The sequence below is a fragment of the Eucalyptus grandis genome, chromosome 8 (assembly GCF_016545825.1).
Source record: "Eucalyptus grandis isolate ANBG69807.140 chromosome 8, ASM1654582v1, whole genome shotgun sequence".
Classification (NCBI taxonomy): domain Eukaryota; kingdom Viridiplantae; phylum Streptophyta; class Magnoliopsida; order Myrtales; family Myrtaceae; genus Eucalyptus; species Eucalyptus grandis.
In genome coordinates, this window is record NC_052619.1 from 58653078 (window position 1) to 58668370 (window position 15293).

Here is a 15293-nt window from a genome sequence, read left to right on the forward strand (position 1 = left end):
CAACTCCCGCCCACAATGAAGTCTTTTCCAGTTAGCCTTCTCATTTTGGCTTTGGCAACTGCAACTGCCTTTGCTTATGACCCAAGTCCTCTTCAGGACATATGCGTGGCCATCAACGACCCCAAGTCTGCAGGTTAAACCTCTATTCTAGTGTTATTGACATGCTGTTTTCTTCTTGTCAGTGATGCTATAAACAGAACATGCAAAAAGGTTCTGTTTTGGTAACATGACGACACTGTCATCGACTATAACTAGTACAATAGTCATCGCATATTGAGTGATGCATATTAAGATGAGTTCTGTTTTCTTATGCAGTGTTTGTGAACGGGGAGTTTTGCAAGGACCCTAAGCAAGCCAATGCAGATGACTTCACCTTTATGGGGTTCAGAAAGCCTGGGAATACTGCAAACCCACTTGGATCGAAAGTCACACCTGCAACCGTCAACGAGTTTCCAGGACTCAATACTTTGGGCATATCCGCGGCTCGCATTGACTTCGCTCCTGGAGGTTTAAACCCTCCCCACACTCACCCTCGCGGCACTGAGGTCTTGGTCGTCATCGAGGGCACACTCCTTGTTGGCTTCGTCACATCCAACCAATTGAACAACACTCTCTTCACCAAAGTCTTGTACAAAGGCGATGTGTTTGTTTTCCCAATTGGACTCATTCACTTCCAGTTGAATACTGGAAAGACCCCTGCGCTGGCCTTTGCCGGTTTGAGCAGCCAAAATCCAGGAGTCATTACCATTGCTAACTCCGTCTTTGGAGCAAAGCCACCCATTTCTGCTGATGTTCTCACCAAGGCCTTCCAAGTGGACAAGAAAACTGTTGACTACCTCCAGGCACAGTTTTGGTACGACAACAACTAAATGGAATGGATGACCAGAAAAACACCAACAGAGTATTGAGCCATTTAACTTACGCAAGCATTCCTAGTTTCCATGAGAGATTTCCAATCATAAAAACACTGCTTTATGTCAGTGGTCAATGGGTTTTTTTACCTCTTGTACGAGTAATTGCTCAGTAAAGTATTATTTACTAAGAATCTCCTGTTTCTCGATCCCTGTTTTGACGAAAGTTTCTCATATGGACCGGAGCCAAATGCCAAGCAAAGTCATAATAGAAACAAAACACAGATTTCGATCAGATGCATATAAACTCAGTGAAAACAATTGCAACGACTTTGGGCCCTCGGATCAGCCTCAAAATGATCATTAAAGTGTTGCTTGTCAAATTATCGAGCACAAAAGGTTATTGCACGCTTTCCATTGCGGGACCTGAACTCTCGTATTGATCAGACATCCATCAAGAACGATCCATCCATATTCCATTGGCGTCAAATTTTCATGCTCTGATTTTGTGATACTGCGGCACAGTAATTCCCAATCCACGCTCAGCATGTCATGAAGATCAATGCTTCTTCTGCCAAGTTGCTGACTTTGTTCCTATTGCCCGGATGTATCGTCGTTCTTGTAGAAAACATGCTGTACTTTCACAGTTCGACATCTGCTACCAATTTGGTGGGAACTCTTACTATTCTTGTATTTCACCGCCCGCTGAATTTCTTACGATTTTCGAAATGATGACTACTATCAATAAAAAGCCCAATCTGAAAAACCATTCACTAAGAAATTGTGCTATATGCAAAAAACGCTCTCTAAAATAACTCTAGATAAAGTAGTTGATTAAAAGAAGAATATCAAAAGTGGGAGACTAAGACTTCCTATAACCAATTGAAGTCCCCTACCGTACTTCATGTGGAGAGGGCGTTCAGTGCAGAATAGAGACTTAACCATAGGACTTCCCATACTTTGCAAGTAGATACGGACAATTATCTCATAAACTTTCAGCATCGAAAACGGTTTGGGTGTGAAGCTCGCAGCACAGATATCTACTCATTTTCAACAAATCTCTTATATCTCCTGTTATATTAAGAAGCATTGATGACTTGGGGCCACAGCTCGAGAAGTATACATCAATGGTACAAGATTTTAGAGGTGGCTCTCATGGGGCTCACATTACCAAGTGGCACTTAGTCCTTGACCAATTTGTATTGATAATACAATATATTAGAGATGGCTCCCACAAGACTTATGTCACGGTATAGAAGTTAGTCATTGGCAACCTCGTAACGTAATACAAGGTTTTAAAGGTGGCTCTTACAAAACTCGCATCACCATGTAGAACTTAGTTCTTGACCAATGCAAACCCTATTAGGTTTCACAAACCAAGTTCATAAATCAATTCATATAACCTTTCACAATTCGTTTCATATACTAGTTCTCCTACCAATCACAAGTATTTAAATCAAACTATTTCAAATGGTCAAAATCATTTCTAACTATTTTGAATGCCATAAAGGATAACAAATGTTTGATCCAGTTTTTATGCCACGGACATGCTCTCTAATCTTTACCACTTTCGAAATATGAATCATCGAATATAAAGAAGATATAAGCACCAATCACCACTAACCAAAAGCCCGAATGGAAGCTAGGCTGCCTAGCAAGCTTCAAAGTTCTACAAAAAAGAGAACATAATTTGAATATCAAATTTACACACCAACTAACTTCAACCGAGACTCTATTAGGTAACACTATTTGTGGGCTGAGTCATTCACTATGGATTGACAAAGGACCTCAAGGCAGGCAGTTGCATGACGAATAATCACTTGCATGATAAACAGCCACCCAAGCTCATGCTACCAACTTTATCATGTTGTATTTCTCTAACAAACTCCGGTTCAAGCTGTTAGAGTGTGGTTTATACTCCTCATCGACAAGAAGACATGGGATCTCACTCCAAGATGAACGAGCGACGGATTAGGTTAAAAGTGTCACGCCCGATCCTCAGGCACACGCCCATCCCTCACCTTGGTCGATTAATAATGACGTCCAAGGACGCATCGCCAACCCATTTTATTGTAATACGCATGCAGAAGCAGATATAAAATTTCCAGACAATAAAACAATGGGATAGAAAAGTAGGGTTATATTTTTCACAACTGAAAAACTACAACCACATTTTTATACAACCAAACCTCATAGTATATTTTACAATGCAATTCACAAAAGTCTGATCTAACACCTATCAGTTCACACATTGGGTTTGCAAAACAGGGTGGGGGTTTCAATCCTTATTTGGGTCCTATTCTGAATCATCCTCGGAATCCTCCTCCAGTTCCTCATCAGGGTCCTCCTCTTCGGGCTCTTTCTCCTCAAGTTCCCCTTGAAATATTGTCCCACAATCGGGATGAGACTATGTCTCAGCAAGTTTTACTCTAAGATCCGATTAGTAAAAGACCCGATTAGTAAACCAATATGCTATCGGGGCTGCCTATGCACACGGGTGAACCGGTCAAATGACTTACCTTGGCCTACCGATTAGAGACCGGAGATATTTCACCTGCATATTAGCATAATTCAATGAAAGGCACAATCGAGAGCAATGTGTCGAAGACCAGTTTCGCTCCGGCCGACCTTTCGCCAAAGATTCGAGTTAAAAGTAGACTTCCCGGATGAATCGCGAACGATCCACCCACGTCCGTGACGAGGACATCCTGTCCGTTCCGGAGAATCCCGCCGCTTGCCGGAACAATTCTCCGGTCGTCCCGAAATCCTGAGAGAAGCTGCCGCCGCCGGACCGTCTAGTTCCGCCCCCGCTCCGCCTCGTTCCGCGTTTTCTTGCTATTTCGCCCCTTTCCGACCCTTCCTTTGCCCATCCCAACCTCCTATAAGATCCCCAAGACCCCGGGAGCCGCTGGTTGCCAACCACCCGCTTGTCGGAGCTCCGATCGGCCCGTTTTCGCCGTTGAAGTTGCTGGTTTCTTCTCTGCAGTTCAGCCCGGATCGAAGCGAAAACCGTAAAGCCGTGAGGTCTTTGAGGCCCGTTTTAGGTGTCTTCCGGCCTTGGTTGGTGTCGCCGCCTTGAGGTTTATCGCCCGCCTTGGCGTCGCCGCCGTGGACTCGCCGGATTGTTAATCCAAAGTGAGTTTATCCTCTAATTCTTGCTTAGTGAGTTAATGACGCTTAAGAGGTGTTTAGATTAGTCTAATTAGGTTTATGTGATTAAATTAGATTATTTTAATGTAAATTAGATTAGTTTAATGGATGTTTAATTAGGGCTAATCGTATGTTCAATTTAGCATAATCTTGTTTAAGCCCTAATTAATTGTTTTTAATTAATTTATTATTTCGAATTTTTAAATATTATTTTATTAAATTATATTATTATAATATAATATTTAATTATTTAATTTTCGGAATTAAATTTAATTATTTAATAATTTCGAAAATTATGTCGGGATGGCCGGTCGTTAGAATTTCGCGCTGATCATAGCAGTGCGGTCGGTTTGTGTTAATTATATGTTTAAATTGAGAAATTGAGTGATTGATGATTATGGTTAATAATTCCAAAAGTGTGGAATTGTGTGAAATTGATGAAGTTGTGGTATTTAACTTGAAAATACCCGGTGTTGATTTTTAGCACCATAATTGGTTTGTATGACCAGTTTGAATCGATTGGATTGATTGATTGATTGAATTGAGATATGAGTTGGTTTATTATTGAATTATCAGCTTTGGCGAGCAATTGGTTTATATATGTATCAGCTTGTGTGAGCATCATTGTTAGCTTGTGTGAGCACTGTATGTCAGCTTGTGAGAGCAATGATCATTTATCAGCTTGTGAGAGCAACGATCGTTTATCAGCTTGTGAGAGCAACGATCCATATATCAGCTTGTGTGAGATATCATCTATGTATATATCAGCTTGTACGAGCTACCATCTATATTAGCTTGTGAGAGCATTGCATCCATTTCAGCTTGTGCAAGCCATAATTGTATTGATGGATGAATAGATGGTATGGTTTAATAGATGATATGAATTGATAGATGTGTGGATCGTATGATATCAATTGGATTGACTGAATTGATAGATGGATGGGTATGTCGGTAGTTTCAACTTGTGCGAGCATTGCTTGAATATGAATTGTACTAACGTGCAGGAAGGAATTGAGGCGAGGTAAGTCCTCTATCCTATTTGTGTGGCTAGAGCACCCTGAGGCGTATTTTCTTCCTAATTGAGTCTTAGAGGGTAGGACTTGCTGAGACATTGTCTCATCTCGGTTGTGGGATAATATTTCAGGTCCCTAGATGACGGTCGTGAAGGACCGAAAGTCCTGGAGTTCGGAAGGTGGAGGCTGAAGAATCGACGAACGTGCCTGACAAGTTGGTCATAGGACAGTTCCCTTTTTGTTAAGCCGGTCTATTTTGTAGTCAATCCATTGTTGTATATAAACCTATGTGCTTATAAGAAACCTTGTTTGGTTGTGATTGATTGCCTGCTTTTCTATCCCAAGTTAAATGTTGTCAGGGGATTTGTTTCGCTTCCGCATGTGCGTAATAAAATGAATGGGTCGGCGACGTGTCCTGGGAAGTCTCATTTGTATCGACCAGAGGCGTGACAATATCACAAATCGATATCTCGATCAATCCACCTAGTCGATTACATATCAGTCAGACCATTCACCGGTCATTTCCATTCATACTATACAACTTCCAGTATAATATATTTAGTCATCGAGTCACGTGCATTGCCTCGGGCGCCATAAACGATGTACGTAACTCATGCCTTTAAATTAATTTCGGCTACACTGGCACGATACCCAACACACATAGAAATACAGCCTAGCAGGCTCGATATTCGCCACACAAGCACGTTCTACGCCACACAGGCATGATTAATTATCGCCACATAGACATGATCAATTATCGCCACACAGGCATGTTCTACGTGATATATATTTGACAATTTATGTACATTCTCTTTCAAGCGCCATTTTCGCCATGGTGATGTACTTAATCACCGAGCCACGTGTTACCTAATTCTTCCTTAACTTTAACATACCCGATAACATCGTACCCGATTGGTCTTAGCCAAAAGTATATTTAATTTGTTCACACGACTTTCTCCACTTTATAGCCCATTAAAGCATTACTGGCGCTATATACCCATACCTGGCCATCTACCAATCAATTACTCAAATTCCATACAATATAGGAAAGATTCCTAAAATTCCACAATTAATTCAATTTAACACAATGTAGAGCTCAAATAAATAAATGGACTGTACCATGACAATCAACATAAAAATTCCGGTCATCGGCTATCCCTGCCTAATTTTCGGAAAATAATTAATTAATTAATTTCGAAAATTGATAAATAACTATTAAAAATCCAATTCAAGGTCGTAATGTCTGATTGGACGCCAAAACGGATCGGGAAAAATCCCGAGATGCAATCAGTAAATACGAGCACATCTCTACTTGCTAATTACACTAACCAATTGCCTAACATGCATTGAGATTAACTAATAATCACTAATTTACTCTAATCTAACCACCTAATCCTACTTAATTAACATTAATCAACCCTTAAGCATCATTAGCAAACTAAGAAATGATTAGTGAGCTAAACTCACTCAATTAACAATCCGCTCGGATTCAAATGTCGAGAACATCATAGGGACGTTTTACTCCAAAGCGGGCCTAAGATCCGAGGCCCGAAACACCTACAAAGCGGGCCTACAAGCTGCTGCGATACCCACAAAAACTCTCTCTGCTTTGGCTGCAAAAATAGGAGAAAACAAGCTGAAATGGGCAGTAATGACCGGTGGAGACTTCGATAGCTTGAAAGGGCGGTCTATGGCGATCGAACGGCCTCCGGAAGACTTCCATAGCCCTCACGGCTGCTGGACAATTTCTCAAACACACAAACAAGAGCTGGTGGACGGTGGTAAAGCGAGAGGGGGCAGTGGTGCGCGCGACACGCAAGCGGGGCGGAACCGGCAACAGCAGCGTGAGTGACGTGCGACAGCTTGAGGGGCTGCTCCGGCTTCTTCTTTGCATTTTCTGGATTCTGAATAGTAGCAAGGAGAAGAGAATCGGCTAGTCAGCTACCTTGGTGAGGAAGAAAGGCAAGAGAGGGGCCTACTAAGCTTATTTTCCACAAGTTTGTCCCCCCTTCAAGCTTGTCCATCAAGCCAAGGTTCTATGGCTGTCATTGAACCACCAAAACACTCCATACAACCCTTGGAATGGTCCACTAAGGCTAGGGGGAGGGGGAGTTACGAATTTCCAATAAATCTCCCTCAATTGGACACTTAATCCATCTCGAATCAACCTCATTTGGCCCTCATATTTTCAATTGACACCTCAATACTTCAATTGATATTTTTCCTCACCCATGAATCTATCTTGCATCTCAAATGTGTGACCAAAAACAATTATCGGCTTTTTCTGCACAAAAACGATCCTGCGACGACTTTTTTTCTAAAAAGTCTCGCTTGTCAGAAAAATCTTTTAAGACTGAGTCAACATTCCTAGAATTTATTGTGATATGACAAAATCTTCAATTTCTAAAATCGGACTTGAATTCAAAGTTAATTTCACCCGGACGCGTTTTTAGCGTGACCTAGGCTATCGAGTAGTTTTTAGAGATTTTTAGTGCAAATGACCCGTGGTTGATTTTCTTCAAGTCATAATGAACCTACTCGACACATTGGCGACTCTCGATTGTTGTGAAAATCTCGATGATTCAAATACGGACACATGATACCAAAACGACAGAAAAATCAAACTAGTGCTGGTCGACGAGAATTTTCCAATTTAGTGTAATTACCAACGATCAGCCACACATCTCCATCGAACCGACCTATCTCTGATCTTAATTCGATTTTTAATTGTGTCGTAATGGCCTCTAAAGATAAGCACGGTCGAGAAGCCAATTCCTAGTCGAATTCTCAAGTCTATTGCATTAAAATTCCTTAATGGCTTTCTCAAATAGTCTAGTTATCTTATGAGTGGTCATCTCAGAGAAAAGTACTATAGGCGCATCGATTAAATGCCCGATTTATTCAGTATAAAACAGGACTAAAAATCTTGGATGTCATAAAAAGAGTAGTTTGGGCTTGGATCCATAAATAGCTACTGAATAGCCTAATGCTTTCTCAACCCTAGAGTTTTCTTGTGCCATCTATATATATTATATTTCTCTTGTAATTGAGTGATATATAGAGATGTGAGAGAAGCTAATTATAGCATAATCATCTGTTGGATGTACCCCTTGAGGGTAAACTAGGATAAAGTTTGTGTCTCGATTTCTCTTTCTTATGTTTAGACTCTATTTTGTTGTATTTGTGCACCAAATCCTAACACAAGCAAACTTTGAATGAAAAAAAAAAAAAAAACTCTTTTTAAGTATTATAAGATCCTAAGCTTTATCAGCTCAAAAGATGACTAGAGAAGAGTGAAAACCGTTGTAAAAAATAAAAATTTTGAATTGAGTAGCAACGTGCACAAAACTCTAAAAATTTGCTCCAATCGAACTGTAACTTGAAACTGAATTTTGTAAGATCTCACGGTTCCACAACACCATAATTATCATTTCCACATAATTTTCACAGCCAAACGACTCCTGAATCGACACAGTAACTCATAATTAACATAGACCTAAATTTATGTCCTAACTCCAAAATTTCCGCTGATTAAATGAACCAAGGATTATAATCCTAGGGTGCTACAAAACAAAGGCAAACTTGAGTCATCGTAGCCTCCCGTGCGTGACAAGAGGGAGAAGAGAAGGAAACATTTTCAGATTTATCTGGACTGAATGTGGAATGGGCTGCGGTCTTCGGCCTTTTCTTTTCTTTTGCAAGCCCAGGTATTACATATTATGCAATTCAAAGCAAAATAAACGTTGTATTGAGAGCATTTTTAATGCTCAATGGATGTAAACACCCACCTAATAACCCAATTCAAAAAGCACATTCTAGAGGTTGATAAGACCGTGCCAATAAAATATGTAAACCACAGGACTAATGGCCACAATCACGACAAATCAAATTTGGATGATGCTACCGACCAAAAAAAAAAAAAAAACTGGATGATGCTGCCACATGGTTTTATCGGTGCAGAGGGGAGAAAAGAGAGTGCATGAGTTGTTAGATAATGATCCTGAGAGAAGGATAAAGACGAACTGCTCTCTGAAGGGATCAGTGTTTGAGAAGGTCAACAATGGACCTTTGACAATAGCGACAGAGATAGGGTTTAGGAAATCAACCCCTGGGTGAGCGCTTTCAACAGCTCTTTCCCTTATTTCTCCAATTGACTAGTCTGCTTCGCGGGGGCCATAAGCAGATTTCTAAATCCGGTGATGGGTCGTTCCGTTGCTGCTTCGACGAAACCCCGATCAGGTTAAATTTCCTCTGTTCCAGCTAAGGAATGCATGAATCTAAGGTGGGAATGATATTCACAGATAACGTCAGCGTCTTTCTTTTTCTTTTTTTATCTCTGTACTTCACTGTTGCAGCCGTCCAGGTCGACACAGCAGCGGAATTGTGCGGACCATTTCCTCAGAAAAAGTATCATATCCTTAAAAAGTTCAATAATTCATTTACGAGAAAATGCAGGAATAGGCGTTCCTAATACGCCTTCACCATGAAAGGACTTGCCTGGTTGGTGATTTGATTCCGATTTTTCAGTGTATCACGCAGGACGTTCACACCACAAAGTCCCTTGCTGTGCATTTGCGTTGTGATAATATTGGCAAGGATAAGCAGAGCAAGCATCTTAATGTCAGAGAGCTAAAAGGCCGATTCAAGCCAAAAGTAGGATCGAGAAAACTAATGAGTATTTAAACTTCCGTATGTGGATAATACTCCCCAAGAAGAAAACACGAGATTACTAGTGATTGAAAATTCAATGTGCGGAAGGTAAGAAACCAGGGAACAAAGACTCACTCTGGCTGAATTAAAGTCTTCTAATATTATTTTTGGGGAGCAGATGCCCACTGGAATATTACATAGCGTCAAATTAATAAACAAAAATTGCGCTTCTAGCAATTTTATTAGGAAAATAACACAACTGTCATAACTTTTATGTAGTGTTCACTTAAGTATCATAACTTCTTCTTTTTTTGCTCATTTAAATGCTATAACTTATGTATAGTACTCACATGAGCGCCATAACTTTCAATTGATTACTTTAATACTATAACTTCCATAAATATGCATCACAAGTGTCATGTCATGTTGACTTTTCAACACTTGGACAAGCTTCAACTGAAGAAAAAAGAAAAGAACCTTGGATAAGCGTTTTTAAAAATTACGACACTCAATTGAAAGCTATGACAATTAAGGAAAGGTTTCAGAAATTATGCACCCAAGTGGTCAAAAAAAAAAGTTGGGAGTATTCAATTAAGTGTCATACGAAAATTTTGATATTTATAATGTCCTTATTTCCAATTTCAATACTCAAAGATATAAGGTAATCATATTATCTTTTGAATTTTCTATCTCTTTAAAATGGTTAGCATAAAATCTATCATGACAATTATGATTACAAGGTTGCCTTCATCTAGCCACCCTTAACAACTCTCCCACTTCTCTAAGAAATTTGCGGAGGAGCTTCGAGATTAGAAACAATAAAGAGAAATTGGATAATTTGAAGGGAATTAGCTAAAATTCTTTGGCGTTGATAGTAAAGCCTCTTTTGAATTATAACCTTCCTAAGCTTCACTTTTCAACCGAATTAGGTAACTTATTTGATATCCACCAGCTCAACATGGAAACAGTCACACCCTTTATCCTCAAGTGGGCAATGTCCCATGAGTTCTAGAAGCCAGAATAAGACATTTCTTACAAGTTCTAACCTTTAAAACATTTCTGCTCATTAGGTTACAGAGCAGTAGCAGCTTTGGACAACGGCATCTTGTTTCTGACCTCCCATGAACCATAGGCAAAGTTGCACATAACCATCTGTTAATGGACAAGGCGCTTATTGTACTAAATGTTCATAACATCAGTGATGAGCTTGCATTGTGTATCCAAAGGTACATAATATATCAAGTTTTGTGCGACAGAAGAGTGAATCACTGCTATGTGTATTGTAACTAAGTTCAGTGTTTGGCATGTTAAATCAGATGAAATCCTCTAATTATTGCTGATAGGGAATATCGGCAGCCTCAAAATTTTCATGGTGAAGATATGTGTGAAAAGGGCTTTTCCTACTCCAGAGAGGGTCAATTCAATCCACTTCAGACGCAGAAACTGTGATCAGAGAACAGTCCTTGTTTGATCATGCTGCTCCAAATTGATGCCTGAAGAGCTGAAGCGGTGAAGGAGGAATAATGCAAGGTTGTAAAAGTTATGAATGAGCACTTCCATAGCTGATAATATGCATTGTTTAAGTGGATATGAGTAAATCAAATTGACTACCACCCGGTCATAGTGGTTATGGAACGGTTCATTGTTTGGAATTAAGAAAGGGGAAATAAAGATTGAAACATTGAAAACTTGGTCTTCTGCAGGGAAACTTGTTGCATAAATTGTTTACCAGGTCAAGCACTGTCATCTATAAATAGAGACCATGTTAGCAGGCAAGGCACCTCACTCTCCCCTTGAGCAATAATACACTGAGCTAGAAAATAGAACCTGAGTTCAAAGCCCTAACTCCTGCCCACAATGAAGTTCCTTCCAATTAGCCTTCTCATTTTGGCTTTGGTGGCTGCAACTGCCTTTGCTTATGACCCAAGCCCTCTTCAGGACATATGCGTGGCCATCAACGACCCCAAGTCTGCAGGTTAAACCTCTATTCTAGTGTTATTGACATACTGTTTTCTTCTGATCCATGATGCTATAGACAGAACATGCTAAAAGGATTTGTTTTGGTAGTATAACGACATTGTCATCGACTATAACTAGTACAATAGTCATCGCATATTGAGTGATGCATATTAAGATGAGTTCTGTTTTCTTATGCAGTGTTTGTGAACGGGGAGTTTTGCAAGGACCCTAAGCAAGCCAATGCAGATGACTTCACCTTTATGGGGTTCAGAAAGCCTGGGAATACTGCAAACCCACTTGGATCAAAAGTCACACCTGCTACCGTCATGGAGTTTCCAGGACTCAATACTTTGGGCATATCCATGGCTCGCATTGACTTCGCTCCTGGCGGTCTAAACCCTCCTCACATTCATCCCCGTGGCACTGAGGTCTTGGTTGTCATCGAGGGCACACTCTTGTCGGCTTCGTCACATCCAACCAATTGAACAACACTCTCTTCACCAAAGTCTTGTACAAAGGTGATGTGTTTGTTTTCCCAATTGGACTCATTCACTTCCAGTTGAATACTGGGAAGACCCCTGCACTGGCCTTTGCTGGTTTGAGCAGCCAAAACCCAGGAGTCATCACCATTGCTAACTCTGTCTTCGGAGCGAAGCCACCCATTTCTGTTGATGTTCTCACCAAGGCCTTCCAAGTGGACAAGAAAACTATCGACTACCTCCAAGCACAGTTTTGGTACGACAACAACTAAATGGAACAGATGACTCAAGAAATGCCAACAGAGCATTTGAGCCATAGTACTTATGAAATCATTGTTATTTTCCATGAGAGATTGCTAAGAATAAATGAATAATTTATCTCAATGTTTATAGGGTTGTTATATACCTTGTTGTATGAATCATTGAGCAATAAAGATCATTTACTAAGAATCTCTTTCAACCCCTCTCCCTCTCCCTCCCTCCCTCCCTCCCTCCCTTACTGGGGATAATTTCTCATTCGAAAGGAGCCAAATCCCAAGCAAAGTCATTCCTCACATTTCTACGGGGCGAGGATCCCTCCCTCACTGTTTTGAGGACCAGTCCACACCGCTTGTCATCAGGATCATTGCTTTGTGCTGCCCAGTTGTCTACTTGTTTCCTACTAACCACGATGTATCGTCACTTTGTAGAAAGCATGCGGTCTTATCGACAGTTCAACATCTGCATGTATGTGAAAACGGTCCTGTTGAAATTACGTGGGAGCTCTTACGATTCATGTGTTCCATTCCATGCTGAATTTCAGGCCATTTTTGAAACCATGACTAGTCTCGACCAAAAGCCCGATTTGGAAAACCATTCACTGTGCCACATAGCCAAAGAATACTCCCTAAAATAACTCAAGATAAAGTAGTTGATTAAAAGCAGAATATGGAAATTTAAAAGACAAAAGAAGTGGGAGACAAAGACTCACTGTAACCAAATTGAAGTCCCCTACAATATTTTATATGGATCAGGTGTTCGGAAAAGAATAGCGAGCACATTAAGTCATAGAACTTTCCGTTCTTCGCAAGTAGAGAAGGACAATTATCTATTAAACATTCACTACCGAAAACGGATTGGATGTGAAGCTCACTACAAATATGCAAATTAAGCAGTCGCCATCATCTACACATCTTCAACGACTCTCCCATTTCTCCATGTTATATTAAGAAGTGTAAACTGCCTTTTAACAGCTCTGCTTCTCCTGCAATGTCCTATAAGCGAGTCCTCGTTAGCAGAAGTCAAAAAATAACCTTTTTTTTTCTTTTCCGAGTATAGGTTTTTTTTTTTTTTTTCTTTTCAATCATTGTCTGCAATACATATTCGTTTTGGTAGGCTTCTGATTGGTGCTGCGGTTTTTACATCCTTGCAATGGATAAAAAAATAGCTAAAAAATGGAAGTACCTGATTGAATTGGTATTGCAATGCATACACCTGGCAAAGCGATGAAGTTCTTGCATATTTTCCTGGCAAAAGAATACTTCAAATGCCAAAAATGCGCACAAATGGACACTTAAGTGCCAAAACTTACGAAAGTGCCACTTTTTATGAAAAATTAAACATTTTAGTGCAGAAATCCTAAGTGGCATTTTTTTTTATTAATTTTCTCACTTACGTGCCGAATAAGCAAAACACACACAAAAATGACGTCGTTTTGGCATAATTGAAATTTTAATATAATATAAAAATTAATTAAATTAAATTTAAAACAAAATAATAATAATATTATTATTATTATTAATAATATATTTATTTAAAAAAATAAGGAAGAGGAGGAGGAGGAGGAAGGCAACCAACAGCTGAGGGTTGAGCTCGCCGTCACCACCTCCCCACCGTCGCCGGAAGGTGGGGGAGGGTCAAGCGGGGCCACCGAGCCTTGGATGAGGGCTGATGGCCCCGATCGATAAGTGGCGAGGGCCTCGCATGCCCTTGTCGTCGATCGGCTAGGGCTGTTGACCCCTAGCCTGGGCTCAACAGCCTCAACTAACACTCCCCCACCTCCTCGGCGACTAAGGGGAGGCAATAGCAACGGTGGCGACGAGGGCTAAGCCCTCAACTACCAGCTACCTCCCTCCTCCTCCTTCCCCCTCCTTTTAAAAAAATAAAAATTAATTAATTAATTATTAAAATTTTAATTTATTTAATTATTATATTAAAATTCGAATTATACCAAAACGCGTCGTTTTGACACTATTTAGTCACATCAACATACAAAACGACGTCATTTTGCACACAGCTCGCCGAAAAATTGCCATGTCAATGTTTTCGCCGGTGGCACTTAAGTGATCCATTTTGCTTCAATTTTAATATTTAAGTATCATTTTCGTAACTTTTGGCACTTAAATGTCTCTTTATGCCGACTTTTGGCACTCCATGGGTCTGGGTGTCATTTTCCTTTTAAAAATGCTTCATGTGATCCAATTTACTTCATCAAGAGGTGCTCATGTTTTTTTTTTTTTTTTTACCCTTTCAAAAAGCCGCTTAAATGTGATAGCGGAGGACCCACCATTTACTTCATCAAGGGGTTTGATCCCCTCACCTTTCCCCCAAGGCAAGGGGTTCTTATCCAGTGAGCCACCAAGGCTCACATGTTGTATGCTGGAAAAGTCAAACAAAAATTTGTGAACTCCCAAGGTCCGGTTGTTGTGTCTTAAATCATATGAGGAATGTGAAGCACAATCCAAAAATTGAAACCATTGATTTTCAAAGTACTTTTTTAGGAACCAAACACGAATGGACCTACAGCGTATTCGAAGCTTTTTCAAGTGAAAAACTAGTAAGCGCTTTCCTTAATTAAACGAAAGCATGACGTTGTCAAGCAGGATGAACTAGTCATTGAATTATGTTTTTCTAATCGAAATGCCATATCTCTATTCAATTTGACTAGGGTTAGTGTTCTGCCTCAGTCCTTGATCTATTCTCAACATAATTCTCTCACTTGTACATTAATCAGTGCATGCTTGCTAGATATTCCTTGCTCCAAGGACTTTTGAACTTTCAACAAAAACATAAAAACCAAAGTAAAAATCATGTTAATCCTCAAGTTTGCCGGTCTCAACAAGTCCATTCCAGAAACTACGAGACCATATAGAAATCCATTCAACAGAATAGGAGATAATCTTATTAACAAAGCCTAGCTATGTGAAACAACC

The 15293-nt window shown here is 40.1% G+C and overlaps 2 protein-coding genes across 2 annotated transcripts; both read left to right on the forward strand.

Moving 5' to 3' along the window:
- Positions 1-943, forward strand: LOC104415340 (germin-like protein subfamily 1 member 13). Its single transcript, XM_010026617.3, has 2 exons — positions 1-133; positions 316-943. The coding sequence occupies exons 1-2, from the start codon at positions 16-18 to the stop codon at positions 867-869; spliced, it is 672 nt and encodes a 223-aa protein (XP_010024919.1). The 5' UTR covers positions 1-15; the 3' UTR covers positions 870-943.
- Positions 944-11455: 10512 nt separating this feature from the next.
- LOC104415341 (germin-like protein subfamily 1 member 13) lies at positions 11456-12554 on the forward strand. The gene is given in 3 exon segments (XM_010026618.3): positions 11456-11639; positions 11822-12073; positions 12076-12554. Coding segments are annotated over 3 exon segments (669 nt in total). The 5' UTR covers positions 11456-11521; the 3' UTR covers positions 12375-12554.
- Positions 12555-15293: the final 2739 nt, after the last annotated feature.

What these genes read in the sequence shown, in the direction of transcription:
- LOC104415340 (XM_010026617.3), top strand. Translation starts at nt 16, where the DNA reads ATGAAGTCTTTTCCAGTTAGCCTTCTCATTTTGGCTTTGGCAACTGCA. An exon ending in CAACGACCCCAAGTCTGCAG is followed by an intron (nt 134 to 315) that starts GTTAAACCTCTA and finishes TTTCTTATGCAG; the next exon opens with TGTTTGTGAACGGGGAGTTT.